General features: G+C 38.9%; 1 protein-coding gene across 2 annotated transcripts in view; it reads left to right on the forward strand.

Annotated features, from left to right (window-relative positions):
• The window catches only part of NBAS (NBAS subunit of NRZ tethering complex), a 390,381-nt gene that overhangs the window by 278,600 nt on the left and 89,839 nt on the right, over positions 1-21,942 (forward strand). For both annotated transcript variants that reach the window (XM_015111744.3, XM_077960110.1), the window contains exons 43-44: positions 8,417-8,667; positions 9,709-10,043. In XM_015111744.3, the coding sequence (XP_014967230.3) occupies positions 8,417-8,667; positions 9,709-10,043 (586 nt within the window). The remainder of the gene's footprint in view (positions 1-8,416; positions 8,668-9,708; positions 10,044-21,942) is intronic.

The following is a 21,942-nucleotide window of genomic DNA, read 5'->3' on the forward strand; positions in this document are numbered from 1 at the left end:
TTTAGCACCTTTAATTTTTATTAAACACTTAGAAATTTTAACATTTCCTTTTTAAGTATTAAATTGCTACATGGGAGATAATGTTATCTATGATAAATATTGCATGGATGTCATCATTTTTGAGGCACAGTAATATGTTCAAATAAATATTTCTTATGATTGGCATTTAAAAATATCCTGGCATTTTATTAAATATCTTTTTTCTTTCATTGAATGTTATGTAAAAGGGTGTTGTATCTGTACAAACAGGATGCTTCCTTGGTCTCTGAATATGTTATAAATTATCAGGCAATCGAGTGATGTGCAAGACTGTTCCTGGCATATCATTATACCTGATAGCACTGTGATTATGCAGATGCACAGCAATTACAAAAGCAGGAAATCATTACCTCCTGGCATCATCACTTGTGAGTGGCAAAGCACTTAATATTGATTTAGTAATTGGTGTTAGGTGCTGCCTATTCTTTACTTAAAAGGCAGCTGTTTGCCTTACTATTTAATCTAGCTTGGTAACATAGAAATCAGCCTTGTTAATACAATAGAAATCGCCCAACATTTATTTATTGAGTGAGTGCCACTGGGAAGTTACAAGAGAAATAATGTTGTTTGTTTTAGGGTTTTGTTTTACTGTTCCTTTAAAAAGTAATTTTTTCCCCTGTAAAGTTCTTTTTCTCATAATTGTGAGAAAGGTTTCGGAGGTTATCACCTGCATCAGCACATTTGCAGATAAGTGTACACAGAGAGGGTTGGGTGAAATACCATTATATAGCAGATGAATCGTAAGCCTTAAAATCAAAATAGCTAGATCAAACAAATCCTATTGGTGTCACTTCTAGGTGTGTGTCCATGGGCAAGATAATTCCCTTCTCTGAAGCTCATTTTCCTCCACTTTAAGCAAGGAGTAATACAAATTAAATTATTTTATGGCAAAATATCTAACCTGTAGTACCTAACACATGATCACAACTTCATTAATGGAAGGTTTTCCTGGAATTTCACTCTTGTCAGAGATAATTCTCATAAACACATATGTTTTTGAGTTGCTGGACTCTTTTCTTCCCCATTTCCTGCTGTTTTGTTTTGTTTTGTTTTGTTTTAATGTCCTGCTAGTTTTAAATAGCAGTGATGGCTTTGGGTAGCCATGAATGCCTAGAATCACTTCCAACTAGCAGACACTGGCTCTCAGCCTCTTGGTTCCACTGGGGCATGTTGAGCCCCCCAGACTCAAGGCTGCTTTGTCACTCATTACAGACTTAGTAGCCATCTTCAGCTCTGGGCTATTCTAGACATGTCGGTGGATTTTTATAGACAATAGTAACTACCAGAGTACCTGTGGCCTATTGATGACAGCATGGGTTTTGTAGTCAGATCAAGTTTCCAGATCCAAGTCTACTGCCCATAGCCACCAACCATGTAGCCTAGACCATGTTTCTTAATCCTCTTGAGTCACTATTTTCTAGGTTACAAGGATCATTATCCTCACCTTAGAGGGTTGTGAAGATTAGAGAAAATCTGTGGAAAGTGTATAACCGAGTAGCTCTTTTAAATTTGTATTAGTCCATTCTCACACTGCTATGAAGAAATACCTGAGATTGGGTAATTTATAAAGAAAAGAGGTTTCATTGACTCAGTTCCACACGGCTGGGAAGGCCTCAGAAAACTTTCACCAATCATGGTGAAAGACGAAGGGGCAGGGAGGCAGGAAGAAGTGCCAAGCAAATGGAGAAAAGCCCCTTATACAACCATCAGATCTCATGAGAACTCACTCACTGTCATGAGAACAGCATGGGGGTAACCATCCTCATGATTCAGTTACCTCTCACCGCTTTCCTCCCACAACATGTGGGGATTATGGGAACTATAATTCAAGATGAGATTTGGGTGGGGACACAACCAAACTATATCAAGGCTATTATGTTTTTTTTGTGCTATTCTTGTTAATTCTGCCGATTTGATTAGTACCTTTCAGTTTTGGACGCAGGGTCATTTTGAAATGCAGAGGCTGCTTCTGGCTGATGTAATAGTACTACATTTATTCATCAAATGTTGTTATTATTACTTAGTATCTTTGTATTCCAAGCATAATGTTAAGTGCTGAACAAGACAGACACATCCTTGCCCTAATGGAGCTTATATTCTAATAGGGAACCCTCCCCCATCACCCTGACCCCCACAAAAGCTGCTGAAAAGCAAGTTACATGTTGTAGTAAGTACCATAAAGGAAATGCACACGAAGTAGGCCTTCCAAGGGGAAGGCCTCTCTTGGATGTGAAGAGGAAGGAGCTGACTACTGAAGAGCAATGGAGAAAAGGGCATTCCAGACCATGAGAAAAGAAGGCCTGGACAGTTCTTGTGTTTTTGAGTAACTAAAGAAAGACCATTGTGGCTGGGATAGAGTAAGCAAAGGAGAACTAAACTGAGGACAGAACATGTCTTTATACTGCCAGACTTGGTAACACCTTCCATCTTTTCCCTTCTTATTTAGACAGCAGATTTCAAGGCCAAACATCCTATGCTTTGGTTTCACTCTAATATCTACTTTTTGGTCACTCAAGTGGTTATACAAGTGATTTATCTTGGTTGCCAGAGATCATAATACTATTTTCTTCAATGTTGGTTAGTTTACTATTGTTTCCTTCAGACACATGGGAGGGGTCCCAGGTCATCGGGACTCTGAATGTGCTGTGCTGTTTACCAGAGCTGATTTCATATTCTCTAGTAGGATTATTTTGGTCCCAGATGCAAGAATGGGTAAGAACAAGGTCTGTCTGAGTAGAGATGAGTAAACTATAATGCATCCGCCTTACCTTTTTCTGAATTGAAACAGAAGATAGAATTTCTGCCTGAAGGTTACTATTGTTCAGGTGGGTTTGTGTCCAGGTTGCTACCCTGTAAAGAATTCTAAATTCTGGCCTTTATGTCCCATGGCGCCCGGTCCCATCAACCCCCAAGGGCTGAGGAGTGCAGGCGCCGCTCGGGACTGGTGGGCAGCTCCACCTGCAGCCCTGGTGCAAGATCCACTAGGTGAAGGCACCTGGGCTCCTGAGTCTGGTGGGGATTTGGGCAACTTTTATGTCTAGCTAAGGGATCATAAACGCATCAATCAGCACTCTGCGTCTAGCTCAGGGATTGTAAATACACCAATCAGTACTCTGTATCCAGCTAACCTAGTGGGGACTTAGAGAACTTTTATGTCTAGCTCTCTGTGTCTAGCTAAAGGATTGTAAACGCACCAGTCAGCACCCTGGGTCTATCTAGCTCAGGGTTTGTAAATGCACCAATCAGTACTCTGTATCTAGCTAACCTAGTGGGGACTTGGAGAACTTTTATGTCTAGCTAGAGGATTGTAAATGCACCAATCAGCACTCGGTCAAAACGAACCAATCAGTTCTCTGTAAAATGGACCAATCAGCCCTCTGTAAAATGGACCAATCAGCAGGATGTGGGTGGGGCCAGATAAGGGAATAAAAGCAGGCTGCCCCAGCCGGTTGGCGACTATCCTTTGGGGTCCCCTTCGGTAGTGTGGATGCTTTGTTTTTTCGCTCTTTGCGATAACTGTTGCTGCTGCTCAGTCTTTGGGTCCACGCTGCCTTTATGAGCTGTAACACTCACCCGGAAGGTCTGTAGTTTCACTTCTGTCAGCGAGACCCGAACCCACCAGAAGGAAGAAGCTCCAGACACATCTAAACGTCTGAAGGAACAAACTCCGGACACGCCATCTTTAAGAACTGTAACACTCACCGCGAGGGTCCGTGGTTTCATTCTTTTTTTTTTTTTTTTGAGACGGAGTCTCACGCTGTTGCCCAGGCTGGAGTGCAGTGGCGCGATCTCGGCTCACTGCAAGCTCCGCCTCCCGGGTTCCCGCCATTCTCCTGCCTCAGCCTCCTGAGTAGCTGGGACTACAGGCGCCCGCCACCGCGCCCGGCTAATTTTTTGTATTTTTAGTAGAGACGGGGTTTCACTGTGGTCTCGATCTCCTGACCTTGTGATCCGCCCGCCTCGGCCTCCCAAAGTGCTGGGATTACAGGCTTGAGCCACCGCGCCTTGAAGTCAACGAGACCAGGAACCCACCAATTACAGACACAATGTGAAGTATATATATAGACAAGTTAGAATTGACATTCTATGAGAAATTAAAAGGCTTTAGGGATACCAGGTTGTCCTTACAGAAGAGACAAAGCCTATTCGTATGACCTTCAACATTCTCACTCTGTTGCTGTCATAAAACATTTCATAAAAGAACTACTGAATATCAGCATGATGAGAAATAGACTCTAAGATACTCTTTATTGATTCTCTCATCGACTCCCTGGGTGTTTTTGAAAAGTTAGTTAAATTCCGTTCTTCAGTTTGCAGACACTTGGCCAAAATGTTGGCAAAACTAAAAAATGCCATGATTATCTTTTTTTTTTTTTTTTTTTTGAGACGGAGTCTCGCTCTGTCGCCCAGGCTGGAGTGCAGTGGCCGGATCTCAGCTCACTGCAAGCTCCGCCTCCCGGGTTCACGCCATTCTCCTGCCTCAGCCTCCCGAGTAGCTGGGACTACTTGACCACGTTTTCTTTGAGTAATCACATATTCAGCTGTCAGGCAGCATTATGGATCAAGTGGTACATCAAGATCATCCTGAGGCATTTGTGTGCTGTGTTATTGGATTGACTTCCTCAGGCAGGAGCAGTTGTGATTTGGAGGGCAGAATGTCTTGTTGCTCGGTAGTGAGTGGTGAGGCCACTGTTCACCAGCAGTGATGGTTATTCACGTGGATTCATAGATCTTCATGCTTTTAGGGTTAGTCTTTGGGGAAAATGCTTACAAGCCACTGCAGCTGAACTGTGCCCAACATAAAATTTCAGCGTGAAAATATCAGCTTCATTGCTTTATTGAGTAGAAGCAGAAAGCCGGACTTGAAAGACCCAACTCAGAATCAGTCTCCATCTCTTACTAGTTGTGTGATTTTTGTCTGAGCCTCAGCTTCCTTCAGAGAATAGGAATATTTAGACCTTTTGCAGAGGGTTATTATGAGTGTTAATGAGGTGAGAGAAACAAGAGTGCTGGTAGGTTATCTGTACATTTTCACTTCCAGCCCTTCCTCATCCTCTTTATTCTGTCTTCCTCCTTTCCCAGCAGCCTTCTCCCTTCTCCCATTCACCTTCTTCCTTCTTGCCTCCTCCTTCCTCTTTCCTTCTAAGTACTCCCTTCAGTGAGCTAATGAATTTTTGTAATCACTCAGTCTCAGCTGAGTAAAGAAAAATGTGTTTAGATAAATTTGTTTTTCTTATACAAATAAAAGTCCTTTCAATACATGATGTTCTTGAATCACATTTTTGGGTGACTGACATCTGGAAGCCATTACAGAACACCTTATTCATGAGATTAGTACTAATAATTTATTTCTGTGCATTGAGTACAACTAATGCTGGCTGCTTCTGTTAATCGCTGAAAGTTAAATATGCACTATGTATATAAGCTGCTTTATAACTAAAACTTGGTTCAGGAAAAATCACTTAAGCAGGTTTGAAGGGTAATCATTAATTTGATTAGTGAAAAGACCACAATGGTTTCTTGATATTTCTTTCTACTCTTTTAAATATGGGCTGTTTGGAATTTTTTTCTAAACAAAGATTTCAAAGAAAGATTTCCCTTTTCTGGTTCCAAAGGGAAGATAACAGCTTCTTTCAATGGAAATGATTAAAATGAGTTATTGATTACTGGCATCTATAAAAGATCTTAGCACCTTGTAATTTACTGAAAAGGGACGTTTGGGTATTTATCATGTGTCAGTAAAGGTATTCCAGTATCTGTCTTGACAAGATAATTAGGTAAAATTGCACAGCAGGCAAACTAAATTGTAGGCACAGAAGAATAAGTGAGTGGGCAAGAGGGAAAGTAATGTGGATGGAGAGAGACTATATTCATAATCAAGTCATACACAGATGAACTAAAGCTGTTATGATATAGTCATTGTCCATTTTGTAGATGAGTCTGTCTTGAATACTTGGTTTATCAAGATGTTATGAATGAAGTATGACAGGAGAACTCTTTTCGGTTATTGCTGCTGGGAGAGAGAACTCATGTCTGTGTTGCAGAAAGAATCCTGGTTTTGAAGCGGTTGTTGACACGGGTGCTTGACCTTGATGGTTGCTTTATGATGTCCTGAGCAGTTGTGTATTTTGAATCCAGACAGATCTGGACTCTTTGTCTTAGACAAGTCATATAACCTCTCTAAATGACAATTTCTCATCTGTAAGTTGATAATTACCCAACTTTAACTTAGCAAGAAAGTAATCAGCATGATAAATATAAATTTGTTTTCTCTCCTCCGTTTGGCATGTTGTTCTGCCTGCAAATCTTTGTCAATAAGATTCCTTTTATTGCGACTACACAGTTTCTTATTCACTTCCTTACTACATTGTTTTCAGACTTCATTTGGAAATTATGAAGGAACATCAGAAATTCTGTGATTCACTGTCCCATACTACTGTGTGTACACTATCTTTCAGAGATGATGGTATTCTTTGAATAGTGATAGTATCAAGAATATTTTCGACCACCCAGCTATTTATATTCACTGTTCCGTGTACAGGCCCTTTTGCTTTCTTGATACTTCTGTTCACGTTATTTCTGCTTAATTTCTTTCTACAATGCCAAATTCAAGTGCTTCTTTCAGTAAGCCTTCCATTATCATTGATTTCTACATCCTCTGCAGTCACAGCTTTTAGTGATCCTACTCTTAATTGGACTATAATTGTGTGCCCTTTGTCAGGTGATACTGTTGTTTTGCATCATTATTTAACTGTAAGTATTTATAACTCAACTGGATTTTCAAACTTGGATGGGAGCTCTATGCTGTAAGTCTTTATGTCCTCCCCAGTTCTGAGCACAGTGCCTTCTACTTAGAGGACACCAAAGTTTTTGCTCATGCACTCATCTATTTAGCATTCACAAGACATATTGAATGTTTCCCTTGTGCCACACACTGGTTCTTAGTATTGAGAAACTAGAGATTCAGATGATGTAATAAGGTCTATGCCATCAAGCAGCACAGTCTAGTAAGGGAGATAGACAAGGTAATAAGTAGTTAAAATACATTATGAGTAACAGAATAGAAGGATATTCAGCACGTGCTGATAGCTCAGAGGAGGCAGTGAGAGAAATTTTTATAGACTGGGGACATATTTATAGATAGAGATATTCTTGTAAATGTTTGCACTGTGTCTGAATGGAAAAATAAGGTTTTTCTTGAAGCAAAAGTAAAAAGACCAGTTTTTAAAAATTACTTGATGCTTTGACTTTATAGATTACCCTTTTTATCCCAAGTGTTGTCACATTCTCCTGAAAGTTTTAAAACATGATTTATACTAACTTTATCTACATAAACCAAAAACATGTCTTTTGGCACTTTCAATAAACAAATTGTCATATTTCAGAGGAGCTGCTTTAGAACTTTTTGAAGCCTAACTTTGTTGCTGCCCAAGGTCTCACTTACTGCCCCCAGATGCTTCCGTTGCTGCTTCCAAGAACCCTAGAACCTGGACACTTCTGTGAGTGCAGGGCTGCCTGAAGGACTCTTACAATTAGAGAGTGTGAAACTCATCACGTAAGGGGCATTGAGATTATACTAGACCAGAGGTTCTGTCCAGATTCTGTCCAGGGAGAAGCGCAAGACCAAAATTAACCCCCTCCTTTCCCCTTCTAAAAGTACAAACCAATCAACCAAGCAAAAATACCTTAATTTTTCTTTTCCCAAGAGTTTAACTTTAAACGACTTTTTAAAATTAGATTACAAAGACATCTAAGTTAGGATGAAAGTATTAAGATATGTGTTTTATTTAAGTAGCATTACTGCACATAACCCAAGTGAAAGTTTAATTATCCCTTTTTTTCTATTTTTTCTTTTATCTGAACACAGCATAAAATTTGGGTTTATTGAATATTCATTCAAGACTCTTGCATGTAAATCTTAAGCCTAAAAGTTTAGGGTTTTTTCTGTATCATTTCCTAAATTCCTGAAATAATAAGCCTGTTTCTGTTTCTGTGAAGAAGCATAGATTTTAAACCCTTTTAATGACATGAATATGTGATTAAGAGTGGACGCTGACAGATGTTAGTTTATTTCCTAGCTGGGAAACATCAGACAACTTTCCCAACTTCTGGAACTTGAAGGAAAGCCTACTTCACAGGGTTGCTGTAGACCCCTGTGAGACAACATGACGAGTGTGTAGTCAGTTAAATGTTAGTAGGCATCTGACACATTTGTTTCCCTTTATTCAGGCTGATTGGGTTCTGGTGATGGTTCACTGTCTTTGAGTAGGCAGGAAGAAGGGAGCCGTAAGAAGTAGTGTTTCTTCCTTGGTTAAAAAAAAATCACTTTAATAAAGGAACAAAATCTTAACACAGTTCCTTTGGCTCTTAATTTCAGTTTGTCCACACTAGAAATTGAAAACAGAGCCCAAGACCTTCATCTCTTTGAGACTTTGAAGACTGATCCGGAAGCCTTTCACCAGCACATGGTTAAGTATATTTACCCCACTATTGGTGGCTTTGATCACGAAAGGCTGCTGTATTATTTCACTCTTCTGGAAAACTGTGGCTGTGCAGATTTGGGGAACTATGCCATTAAACCAGAAACCCACATTCGGCTGCTGAAGAAGTTTAAGGTTGTTGCATCAGGTAGGATGATTGTTTCCCTGCTTGAATTCATTCTTTTAAATTAAATCTGGGGATTAATTTTCTGTACACAATCCTGTTCATGCATTATGGTTGGCAGAGCTCTGAAACCACAGAATTTTGAAGCTAATTGACTTTAGTTATTATATTTCCAACTCTTTCACTTATGATTGAGGGAATTAAATACCAGAAAAAGTAAGAAACCTATTGGAAGTCGCACAGTGACTTATGGTAGACCTGGTACTAAAATCCAAAGTTTTGGACTTCTGCTCCAGGATTTTTCACTTCTCCCATTGGTTATATTTTATGTACATAAAAGGCAAGGCCAAGACACTTTATAATAGGCAGTTCAGCAGAATTTCATTCCACTGGAGCCTATATGATTAAAATATGCATAGAACACTTAAAATAAGAGCCTTCGAATTTTTGTGAAATTGTGGAAATCTTTAGAATGGTCTTTATGCTCATAACTAAGAAATTAAACCCCTTAAAACCTCTTAAATTTTTATAATTTATAATTTGCAAGGCACATTCAAATCTATGTTTGTTTGATATTCATAATAATCGGGAGAGTTCCCTTCAGTTTATCAGTTGTTTTCTGAATAATCAAATGAGACACTGGCCTAGACACAGAGGATAAGGGAATAAGAGTCAATCCTTGCCTTCAAATAACTAGTGAAATGCCAGATAAATAACAAAAGAATGTAATGCAGTTTGGTGAATGCACTGATAGAAGAAAACATAGGTGCTGCAGGGGATTCCAAAGGCATGGAGATATTGTCATCTGTAGTGTATAAACAAGGAAATGGAGGCACACAGAAGATGAATGGCCAATCTGGGGGATCGCACAGCCGAATAAGTTTCGGGCTGTGACTGGAACTCAGATCTCCTGATCTTTCTAATAGAAAACCTCAACTAGCTACTATAGCTAAGTTGATAAATCTTTGCATTCAGACATACAGAGGGCTATGTGTGTGTGTTTGAAAGTGCCTATATATTTACATTGGAGTGAACCGCTTACCTACTTTCTTTTTTTTCTGGTAGGTCTTAATTACAAAAAGCTGACAGATGAAAACATGAATCCTCTTGAAGCATTGGAGCCGGTTCTTTCAAGTCAAAATATTTTATCTATTTCCAAACTTGTTCCCAAAATCCCTGAAAAGGATGGACGGATGCTTTCCCCAAGCTCTCTGTACACCATGTGGTTACAGAAGTTGTTCTGGACTGGAGACCCTCATCTCATTAAACAAGTCCCAGGCTCTTCACCAGAGTGGCTTCATGCCTATGATGTCTGCATGAAGTACTTTGATCGTCTTCACCCAGGTGACCTCATCACTGTGGTAGATGCAGTTACGTTTTCTCCAAAAGCTGTGACCAAGGTAAACAAAAAGATACTTGAAAGTGGTTTGAGCACATTAGAAAAAATGAAAATTGCTCCTACATTCTGTAGATTTTATTTTTATTTCCTTTCTTGAAATGGAAAATAAGTACATGTTGGCTTTTTAAAAAGTTTTTATTTGCTATGAAGGAGGCATTTTAATTGGGAAGTTGTTTTTCTCTATTACAGATATAAAAATATGCTAAAATAGAGGTGACTCTTCTCATTTACATGTATACTTAGTACATGTTGCAGTTCTCATGTCACTTTATAGTAAATATGCCATTCTGTTCTTTCCAGTTGACAAATGTAAAGGAGCTCCAGTGCCCAGCCCAGATTACCTGCATTGGAAACCAGGCTAACAACTTAGCTTGGGTTAACCTGAGTCTTTAAAAAAGTTATTGGCTGGCCGTAGTGGCTCAAGCCTGTAATCCCAGCACTTTGGGAGGCTGAGGCGAGCGGATTACTTGAGGTCAGGAGTTTGAGACCAGCTTGGCCAACATGGCGAAACCCCGTCTCTACTGAAAAAAAAAAAAAAACAAAACACCAAAAAAAAGAAAAATTACCTGGGCATGGTGGTATGCAGCTGTAGTCCCAGCTACTCAGGAGGCTGAGGCAGGAGAATCTCATGAACCCAGGAAACGGAGGTTGCAGTGAGCTGAGATCATGCCACTACACTCCAGCCTGGGCGACAGAGCAAGACTCGGTCTCAAAAAAATAAAAACATAAAAAATTAAAAATATAAAAGTTATTATTCATATCATGCAGTATGTAACTTGGTGATAGGATTATCAAAGGAAGTGCATATTGCATTTTCTGATGTCTCCCCCATTCTCAGTTTGGTGCCCTTTGACTGGATCTTAATACCTGCACTCAATCCCTCAGCAATGTGTAGCCTCACTCAGAATAGATAATATGGGTTTTCCTCCTCCCCTTTCCCATCTCCACACCCAGATACTGCTGCTAAACAAATGGACATTTTTCACTACTTGAACTCTGGGCATATCTCTCTCCTGGAAAATCTTAGCCTTTGGACTCAACTGCTGAAGTCTGTCACCTTTGGAGCTCCTATTTGATTTTCTCTCTTGCCGTCTTTGCTGTTGCCTTCTCCTTCCCTGCAAGTCACCACGTCTGCCCAGTACCCTATCCCAAAGATTATTATTTTAATTAGTATTATCCTGGAAATAGACTGTAAAGGCCAAGAATTGCAAATCATTCACTTGGAGGTTGGCACAGGCAGAGGTTCCAACTTCTGTGAAGAATGCTAGTTTTAACCAAATCACTAGATTAATAGTTGTGGATAACCAAGTACTTCTTTATTTTCTTATTATTGCAACCCTAGTAATGTATCTTGGTTTTAAATTTCACAACCACTGCTATGAAAAGGAGATAATAGTTTTTGTTGGTTTTGAAGAGAAAAATAAGGATGATTTTAAAAGACAAGAGCGTCATGTATTTGAAAAGAATGTGTTTAGAGACATATAAACCTGGCTTTGAACTCTGAACCCATCACTTATCAGCTGTGTGGTTTAGCTTCAGGAATCTCTCTTAGACTTCTGCTTCCTTGAGACAGAGGTTGTGGCTGAGTAATCTGTGAGGGAGATAATGTTATTACCTCAATTTTATAGATGAGCAAACTGAGGCTTACCAAAGTTAAGTTGGTAATAGAAAAGTCAATTTGAACTCATGGAGATTTATCCCATGGCCTTTTCTCTTAACCACTGAACTCTGTTATCTCTAAGATGTCATAGAACAAGCAACTAGAGTCAGGGGACCTGGAACCATTCCAGAAACTGTGGGAGAGCAGTGGAACCAGAGAGCCCTGAGCATTTTTAGCCCAGTAGGAGCAGCATGTCCTGGGATGTGTCCAGAGCAGAGCTGAATAAAAATGAGAAAGTCCAGGCAGGAACCTGGTTATATATGGGAAGGAACCGAGCCAAGTTGGGAGTTTAAGATCCAAGGAACCAGCTCAGATTTGAGACTTGTGAACTAGCCTTCCGGGCTAACAGGCCAGCAGGTCATCCAGGAAGGTGGAGGTGCCTTTGCTCCCAGGCGGTTTTCCACCCCACCCTCAGGCTGGAGGTTGTTTTAAATATTTTATGTGAGGGCAGGAAGGGAAGCCAGCAGGGTCAGCTGGGACTGTATGCTAATTGTGAGCGTGCAGGTGGAGAGGACACAGAGTTTTAGACTTGGCAACAGCAATCTTTTATGTATGATTACATGTAAGAGTAGGATATAAAGTCCACTTGCGTTTTAGCTGTTATTTACGATGCTTTAAGTTAGGTGATTTTGAATTATTCACATTGTCATCGCTTTAGTTTCTTAACCTTATACTTCTTTCAAGATGTCCGCCAACCCCTGAAAATGTGTGGCACAGTTGTTGGTGCACATATGCGTATTTTGTTGGGTTAGAGGTGCACCTGACCCAGTAAAGATTCAATCTGTTAATTACTGTGTTGTTTTCTCTTAGCTCAGATGGTATAATCCAAGCATAGATATTTCTTTATTGTAAACTGTTCTCAGGAGGCGATTTTCTGCTGATTAAAGTAAATTATAAAGAGGTGAGACAGATACATTTAAAATTAACTTTATATCTTTAACCACAACATTTTTTCTCATTTTATTAATTGGCAAGTTTTTAATTTTTTGTTCAGAGAGGAAAAGTATAAAGTTGGAAAAAATGCGTGTTTGAAAGTACATAATGCTGCCCTATTTAGATAGAAAGAGAGAGAGAGTATAAAAATCAAAATGAAACACAACCTGCAGATGTCAGAGAACACATTTGGAAGAGGAAATGCAGCTGGATTTGCCCAAATTTTCAAAACACCAGATGTTCCCAACAGCTTGTACATGATGTTAAAAATGTAAAATAAGTGTGTACTATTCATACATAGTGTGCAGTTTTCAAATGTGTACCCACATTTAATTTAGAAAGAAATTTTTGGAAAGAACTGGTAAGCTAATTCTCAAGTGCATAACAAAAACAATAAGCAATTGTTCAGATATTAGAATTTAGAAAGGAATATTCCCAAGGCCTGAATTGAGTGCCCAGTCCACTGGTAAAACATACCAGAGAAGGCTCTTTGCTTTCATGGTAACAGCCATTCCGTTGCCATTTACATTTGCAGAATTCCTAGAATCTCTGGGAAAGATATTCACAAATAGTATTATGTCATATAGTCAGTGAATTTGTGTGCCATTTGAGATGATTAATATGTAGAAGGGAAAAGGATGCAAATGTTTAAAGTGCATTTGTACCAAATCTAAATTGCTTTTTTTTTTTTTTAGTTCAATCAGATTAGAGTTGCTCCTTTGTTGCTTGTCAATTCAGCTGTTACAAGCATTTTTGTAGAAGGAACAGGGAACAAGTGAATGGGTTAGAAATCCAGGAAAATGGTTGTAAAAGAGGCTGAAAGGCAGGTCAGAACTTGATTTGCTTGGTATTAGGTGGTTAGCAATGGGGAGCATATGTGTAATCTTAGCCTTTGTGTTTTATATTTTCCACTTGCTTTCAATAGCTAGTACTGCTACATCCATAGATAAATGCGTGGAAAATACTTCTCTCTCTTATGAAATGCTGTCAAGAAGTTTGCCAGGATCCTTCTTTAAAAACTCCCAGGTAATCATACAATTTAAAAAGTCCTTCTGGTACCTTGACTGGTGTTTCTCAACCTGGAATTTAATATGTATTTTCCCACTCCCTTTTCCCCCACCTTGCACGTGCTACCTTTCCAACTCATACCGTTCGTGATTCCTTGCCATTGTAAACCTCTGCTTCTAATGGGAAACAGGTTGTCTCCTTTGGATTGGAGCAGAAACATTGTTGAGAACCTCTTATCTAGTCTATTTTTTAACCTTCAAACTCATTTCTACTGATAATTAAACCAGTATCCCTGCTTACTTGCTTTATTTATTTAATTAAAGGTATCTTTTGCCTAATTTTAATCTCCACTGTTTGGTTCTGCCTCCTGGAGTTATGGAAACAGCATAAGAGCATCTTTGTTTACTGTTCAGATTCTCGAAATAAGCTATCGTTTCCTTCCTTATCCTATTATTCAGCCTGTTGGCCTGAACATCTGGTAGAATAAATTAATCTTAAAAAGTACAACTTGACCTAAATATGAAATTTATTGTAAAAGTTTAAGTCTTGATCAAAAGGTTGCATTGTAGCTGTAACTTCAGGGTCTCTGCATTGCCAATACTATCTTTTAACTAAGGTTGGCAGTACATCTTTCACCATGAGTAATCAGTGTCTGAAACTTACAGAAAAATGTTTATTTAATGTATATTGTGACTTTCTGATGCCATATGTCAGATTCAGAGTGAATCATGAAGTATTTAGGCATTTGCTATGTGCTATATACAGTATTAGTTTCCATGGGAGACATTAAGCTATAAAAGACATGTTTATAAGAAATGTGAAATGAAGGTTTTTAAAAGTTATATAGTAAAACAATTTTTAAGTTATGTTAATTGAGAAGTACCTTGCCCATGAAATTGGAAATTTTTGAGGACAGGGATGGTGCCTTTTATCTCTTATTTCCTATGACCTAGCACAGTATAAAATAGGTACTTTATACTTAAGTGGTTGATTAAATAATTATCATAGATTGGTCATTCTCAAAACTTTGATCTCAGGATGCTTTAGTATTCTTAAGAATTAGTGAGGATTCTAAAGAGTTTTTGTTTATGGCGGTTGTATCTAATAATATTTATCATATTAGAAGTTAAAGACAGGCTGGGCACCATGGCTCATACCTGTAATCCCAGCTTTGGGAGGCCATTTTGGGAGGCCAAGGTGGGTGGATCTCAAGGCAAGAGATCGGGACCATCCTGGCTAACATGGTGAAACTCTGTCTCTACTAAAAATACAAAAATTAGCTGGGTGTGGTGGCACATGCCTGTAATCCTAGCTACTCGAGAGGCTGAGGCAGGAAAATCGCTTGAACTAGGGAGTCGGAGGTTGCACTGAGTTGAGATAGCGCGACTGCACTCCATCCTGGTGGCAGAGAGAGACTGTCTCAAAAAAAAAAAAAAAAAAAAAAATGAAGAAGTAGAAGAAGTTAAAAACAAAATTTTAAACTTATTTATTTAAAAATACCAATAATAGAGCCATTATAGGTTGACATGAATAGCATATTTAATGAAAAACAACTGTATCTCCAAGACAGAAAATAATGAAAAAACAGCACTGTGTTACATTTTCTTGTCTGGCTTAATAGAACACAGCTGGATTCTCATGTTAGTTTCTGCATTCAGTCTGTTGTTGTTTAGGTTGAAAGAAAACCCAGCCTTACACAGATAAGAGGTTGAAAAAGGGAGAGGTATTTTAATAGCCTATAATTTGGAGTATTCTTCTTTGATACTACACTGAAACTCAACATGTGATAAAGTCTTAAAGACTAGTTGCAGTGTGACATATGAAGCCATATTATTGAACTTTTTGTACCCTGTCGCATTAAAACTGTTGGTCTAGGTTGCACTTGAATGGATTCATTTCCCAGGTATGATCTTGTAATATAATTGCATGAAGGCATTTAGAAGTTTCAGTTCACTGAGTTATATAGATCATCCAGATGTTGATAGATTGCATCAGAGAATATGAAAAAAACTCATTCATTAATATGAGCTCTTATCTCAGCCAGTAAGTCTGTCAGTATTGGGAAGCTGTCAGCTTTACAGTGGTAGATCCAAGTTTTCCAAAATTTGAATTTTTGCTTGAAAGTTCCAATTTTATCATGACAACAAATTCTGTGTTGTTTTTCTTGAAGTCACTGTCTCACTTTGCTCACTTGGAAGAAAATGTAAGCAAAAGTAGCCTTGCATGCAAAAAGCAGCAACTTCAGTTCACAATTCAAATAGGCAACGCTGTCTCAAAAATAAATAAATAAATAAATAAAATAAAAAAAATTTTAAAGTCTCCAATCAGGATGTTAACTGCGGCATATGTCTACCATGGAGGAAAGACAATGTTTCCGTCCATCCATACTGCCTCCTCTGGCAGAGACTGATCTGTTTCACATATCCCTGGCCATGGTCGCTCTACCTTCCTGATTTCCATTTCCCCACTGAAGCCCCGTGTTCCTCTCAGTTAAGTGTTCCAGTGGCTCTCACTGTCATTTTGCAGGGGAATCTCACTTAGAAACCTGCTTCCCAGGCCAGTTTCCCACTCATGTGCCACTTTTGTTTCAGCTGAGAACCACCCAGGGCAGAACTCTCCACTGAAATCTTAGAAGCTTTTGAAACTTAAACCCCTAAGGACCTGGAGAAGACCACTTTCTTTGCTGCGTGCTCATCCCTGAATTTTGTGCTTGTGCTACTTCCAAGAGAGCAGAAATATTTCTATCATATCTTTGGGTTTTAATCAGGAAAAAGTAATAAATAATTGTCATTTTTCCATTATCAAGTTGTAATCACTTAAGAGATAGAGGAATCAGGTACCCAGAAAGAAAATAGCAGCTTTATTGTTGGTAGAATTAGCCTGGAGACTGTGGCTTTGTTTTCCATGTCAGTTTTCTGCTATTTTTGTCCTCCTATCCTACACCCTGCACTCAGTCTTCAGACAGCCCTGCCGAGGACAGTCAGTTCTGCAGAGCATACATGCTTTGCCAGAAGGGCTGCCTCCTATTCGTGAGCTCCAGAGAGCTGGCCCCCAAATTAGTGCTGTCCAGCAGAACTATCATGTGTGCCACATGTGGAGGCTGAAATTTTCTAATAGCCACATTTTAAAAAATCAAACAAAATAGGTGAAATTGTCCGAAGTATTACTATTTTATCATGTGATCAATATAAAAATGACAGTAAGATATTTTGCGTTTAAAAAAAAAAAAAACAAAAACGCCTTTGAAATGCAGTGTATATTTCAGCACACATCAACTCAGGCTGGTCACTCTCAGGGGCTCAGTAGCCACATAAACATGTTGGACAGATATACTTCTCTGTAGCAAAAGTCTGGGCCTGACCCGCAAATGTTTCCCACTGGAAGGACAACACCACCAGAAGAGTGTATGCGCTTCTTCAAGTCTGGTAGATATGAGAAAGGTAGGGAAAGAGCTCACCACCCATCATCAACTGTTTCTCCCCATTTCGCTTACCAGATGCCACTCCTCCTCTCCTCAGAAATGGGGAGTGGGGGTGAAGAGTACTTGACATCTTGGGACATAGCTTCCTGCTTTATGGGTCAAGGTAGGAACTTGAAAGATGGAGAAAATAGTTCCTTCTACACATATCCAACCAAATGTCTAGCTAACAATAAATTATAAAACCTTAGAGGTTATCTGTCTTTTGCAGAAATCACTATACATTTTCTGCACTATAATAGTATATCTTCTGGAGCCAAACCTCCATAAGATTTTAGAGACTTTATAGGCTTAATAATACTTTACAAAAGGACTGTCATTAAAGCCCAAGTGGAAAAATGGGAAACAATTATTGAAAAATATTTGTCAAAGTAAGCATACTGTCATATGTACATTTTTGTTTATGCGTAAGTGGATTTTACTTTATTCAAGATATAACACCTTTAAAGCCAAATAAAATACATGTATGTGTAATTATTTGCCTTTTCCAGTGTCTAGAGGTTTATATATTTGTATTAAATTACATTGATCTTTATAATTTTTGGTATATACATTACATCGTTAAATGAAGATCTTGTGATCTTTTCCGTAATTTTTTAAATAGGAAAGATATATACCTAATGCACATTTGTCTTAAAGATACTGCGTTTGTGAAGCTTCTATTCCTAAGTAGAAAGTGGTATACTCATTTTTTTAGCCTTCTCCCCCACTCAATTTTATAGTTATTGTTGTTGCTAAACTATAATCATACTGAACTCAGCTATAAAAGTGTTATATAATGTTTTCTCAGGGTTAAAGAACACTAACTGTTGATTCGAATTTTTTTTTGATCTTTAAATAAGTATTTTGCCCATTGATCTCTGGCTTTGGTCTAGTTGTTTGACTCCTGTGATTCTGACCTGAATAAGCTTTATTTATTCCAAATACTTTCAGGAAATGTTTAGTCACCATTCTGGGTGCTGTAGACAAGTAAAAGGTTGCCATGACCCTTGCCTTTGAGAAGCTCATAGTTTATTGAAGCATATGTGTACATGCATACGTGCATATTGAGTGAACTATAAGAAGTACTATTTAAGTGTATTAATAAATGCCATGTGTACAAAGAAGAGATAATGAGTATTTGTTGAATGTCAAGACATAGCTTTTGGGGATAGTTTGATTTGGGACATATTAAAATTGGTATGGCTTTTCGTAAGATGTCATTGTGGGGGAAGCTGAGTGATGGTTACACGGGACCTCTCTGTACTATTTTGCAACTTCTTGTGCATCTATAATTATTTCAGAATAGTTTTTTAAAAGATTGATATGGCTTTTGAACATCCAAGTTGAGCTGTTGACAGCTGTCTATGTGAGTTTAGAGTGTATTAGAGAAGTAGAGACTAGAAATACATTTGGGAATTCTCAGTGCATCAAGAGGAGTCACAACTAGGAGGCTCGGTAAAATTCTCAAGGAAGTAAGTAGGTAGAGAAGAAAGGAGGAGAGAGGATGAAGCCCCAGGACACTACAATATTAAGAATTGAGGATGAGGGGAAACCAACAAGCACTAACAAGCAATCTTGAAATCAAGAAACTCTACCCTCTCCTTCATAGATCATCCTTTTTTTCATTATTACATATTTTCCTTTAATAAATATGTTTTTTAAATATTAAGAATTTCTGTCTTAATGGGTGAGAGTGGATGAGACCTGGAATCCAGATGGAACAATTCGCCTTGAATAGGATCCTGTCAGTTTCCCCCAATAGCAGGAGAGATAGGAAGCTGATGGGCACAGATGCAAGTAGGTGGGGAAATGTAGTGGTAAGAGATGGAGGACATTCTCTTCTGATTGCAACGAAAGGAATCAGCTTAATGTGAGTAGAAAGGAGGTAGAGTTGGAGATTTGAAGAGAGGGTAAGGTACAAAGTAGTGTTTTAGGAGACTGGGAAAGCAGACAGACAAGAAAAATGTAGTAATATTGCTGGGGCCCCTTACGGGCATCCTAATGAGTGCCTCTTTCAGTTTTTAATTGTAGCCCTACTTAAGAGCTCTCAAAATGTTAACAATGTCTGCTGTATTCATCAGTTCTCATGCTGCTATGAAGAAATATCTGAGACTGGATAATTTATAAAGGAAAGAGATCTAATTGACTCATAGTTCTGCATGGGTGGGGAGGCCTCAGGAAACTTACAATCATGGAGGAAGCCACCTTTTCACAGGGTGGCAGGAGAGAGAATGAGTGCCCAGCCAAGGGGGAAGCCCCTTCTAAAACCATCAGCTCTTGTGAGAACTCACTCACTGTCACAGGAACAGCATGGGGGAAACCGCCCCCATGATTCAATTATCTCCACCTTGTCCTGCTCTTGACACATGGAGATTATTACAATTCAAGGCGAGATTTGGGTGGTAACACAGAACGAAAGCATATTATCCGCTGTCCTTAGAATTTCCGTGGTTTGGACAAACCTACCTCCCCTCCAGTGCTTTGGCTTTTCTTGGACTTACCCTACTGTTTATTCTTTACTTTTTGCTCTCCTCTTGCCTGGTGCCTGCTTTTATCTGTATGCAGATTTATGTGTTGATTAAAACATTTAGAATCTTCCCTTTCCAATTCAGACAGTTCTGTACTATAAAGTACAAATATTAGGTTTCCTTACCTACATAACTTTGTAGTAGTGGTGATTTGAACCATGCGTGGGCTGTAGTAAGTATTAAAATACATATTTGCTACTTTTTAAAATTAATACTGTAGTTGCTGCTGCTTTGTTGTTACTGAACCCTATGCTACTCCTGTAGTGAGAACCCGAAGGAAGTTTGAGATACAGTCCCTAATTCTAGTGGGCTTGCAACTTAGGAAAACAGTGTAGTCACTCATAAAAACAAAGCAAGGAATACAAGATAGCATGATAGTGAATTCTGAATTTGAGGATTATAATTTTCCCATACCCTAGCTCATTTGATATTCACACACATTTGTGAGGCTGATTATTAAGCAAGTGTTGTCATCTCCAGTCTGAAGGTCAGATTACTAGAGGGTGATTGGCCGAAGTTCAACAAGCAGGAGATATCCAATTCCTTTTTCAAACACAGGTCTCCTGATTCCAAATTTGATGTTGATTGCATGAGATTGCATGACACTTTTCTGCTTTAGGAACTGAAAAGAGAAGAGTCATTGTAGCCTGATATACCCATGTAGGCAAAGCCAAGACATAAGTATTTTACATGCCTATCAGCCCATACAAAGTCTTACCTTTAGTAAGCTGGAAAGTTAGTTTGGCCCAAATGGACCATATACTATGAAGAGTCCCTCAAAAGACAAGTAAAGAAGTTTGCATATGATGTGGAAAGGAAACATGAAACCAATGAATACTTGTGAATAGTAGCATGAATTGGAGAAAAGACAATTTAAAGATGTCAGTGTCACCACATAATAATAACAAGGCGAACTAATACCTCCAGAAGTCTATCCTAGGCACTCAGGCTGCACTCGAATAGTGGAGCAGATAAACCATTTTCATCCATTTCCCTCCATTTCCCTCGTCACATCTAGCCTTCCCACCAGATACTATTCTATAAGAGGAGGAAGAGAATGTTGTAACACGACTGAATTGTCACATCAGCCCCATGAAGTAGATTCGTCACCATTTTAACAGACACAGAATTTAAGTCCCAGGGAAGTTAGATAACTGCTCCCGTGTTTTACAAGCTAGAATTCACAAAGTCAAGATTCACATATGGGCGCGCTCCTCAAGTCTTGCTTTCCCTTACCTCCCTTGCCTGAGAAATTTGGCTACAAAAGCCCATCTGGGGTGATTGTGATTACTGGCCTGACTGGCAGGCTGAAAACTCCTTCTCTGTGGTTGGGAAATTATTTCCCATTGGCAAAGGTAATCATTTAGTAGGAGAGATTGAAAATTGGTCGAAGGACCGTGAACACAGTACCATCATAAATAATAATGCATTCTGCTCCTGGAGAGGACTCTGGTGGGATGCTGAGCTGTTGGTGCATTCTTCAGCCCTCCCAGGCCTCTTCATTAATAAGCTGAAAGGAGTACACTCTCCTTCCTGCAAAGCATGTGGATTCTAAATTCACAGGGGGTATAAGTCTTGGGAAAGACAGAGGAATACATAAACGATCTCAGAATTATGTGCAGCAAATACCAAAGCATATTTTAACATGATAAAAGCAGTGAGGGAAAAGAATCTGAAAATAACCTCCCTACTACAGTGCTCTCCTCTTTCTGGCAAACTTCATGGTTCTGCAGGTGTTTATTACTCAACCGTAAATCTTTAGTGACTTGGACTCCCTTTGCTCTTCCGTTCTTTGTTGATCGTATAAGCTCCTTCCTCTCATTTAAGTACCTTTCAAACTTACAAACAGATTTATCTCCTAATTGCTATTTCATAAATACACTCTCTAGCCTCTGCAGTGAAGGAATGTATAATAAACAGCCATGCCCTTTCCTCACAGCTAGTGCCTACTGCTTCATCAAGTATTGGCACCCATAGGACGTAAAAATTGCAGCTATCGCAGGATGCCGACTTGACAGCCAGGGAGATCTCTTCATAAATGAGGATGGTAAACAAATAACTCAATGAAAGATGTGGAGGCAGAAAGGTAGAAATGGTTAATAATAGAGTCAGTGGAGCTAGGGATATAGCCAGGAAAGGCCATGTAGTATAAAAGGTCTTTGAGCTGAGTCTTAACTGATAAGGGTATTTGTCATGAGCATCACAGAAGGAAATATAAGAAAGATGGGAACATTCAAGACAGATTTAGCAGTTTTGATAAAATCGTGAAATAACCTAGTACCCTTAGTTAATTTAAATAATGTGGTATAAA

The sequence above is a fragment of the Macaca mulatta genome, chromosome 13, assembly GCF_049350105.2.
Source record: "Macaca mulatta isolate MMU2019108-1 chromosome 13, T2T-MMU8v2.0, whole genome shotgun sequence".
Classification (NCBI taxonomy): domain Eukaryota; kingdom Metazoa; phylum Chordata; class Mammalia; order Primates; family Cercopithecidae; genus Macaca; species Macaca mulatta.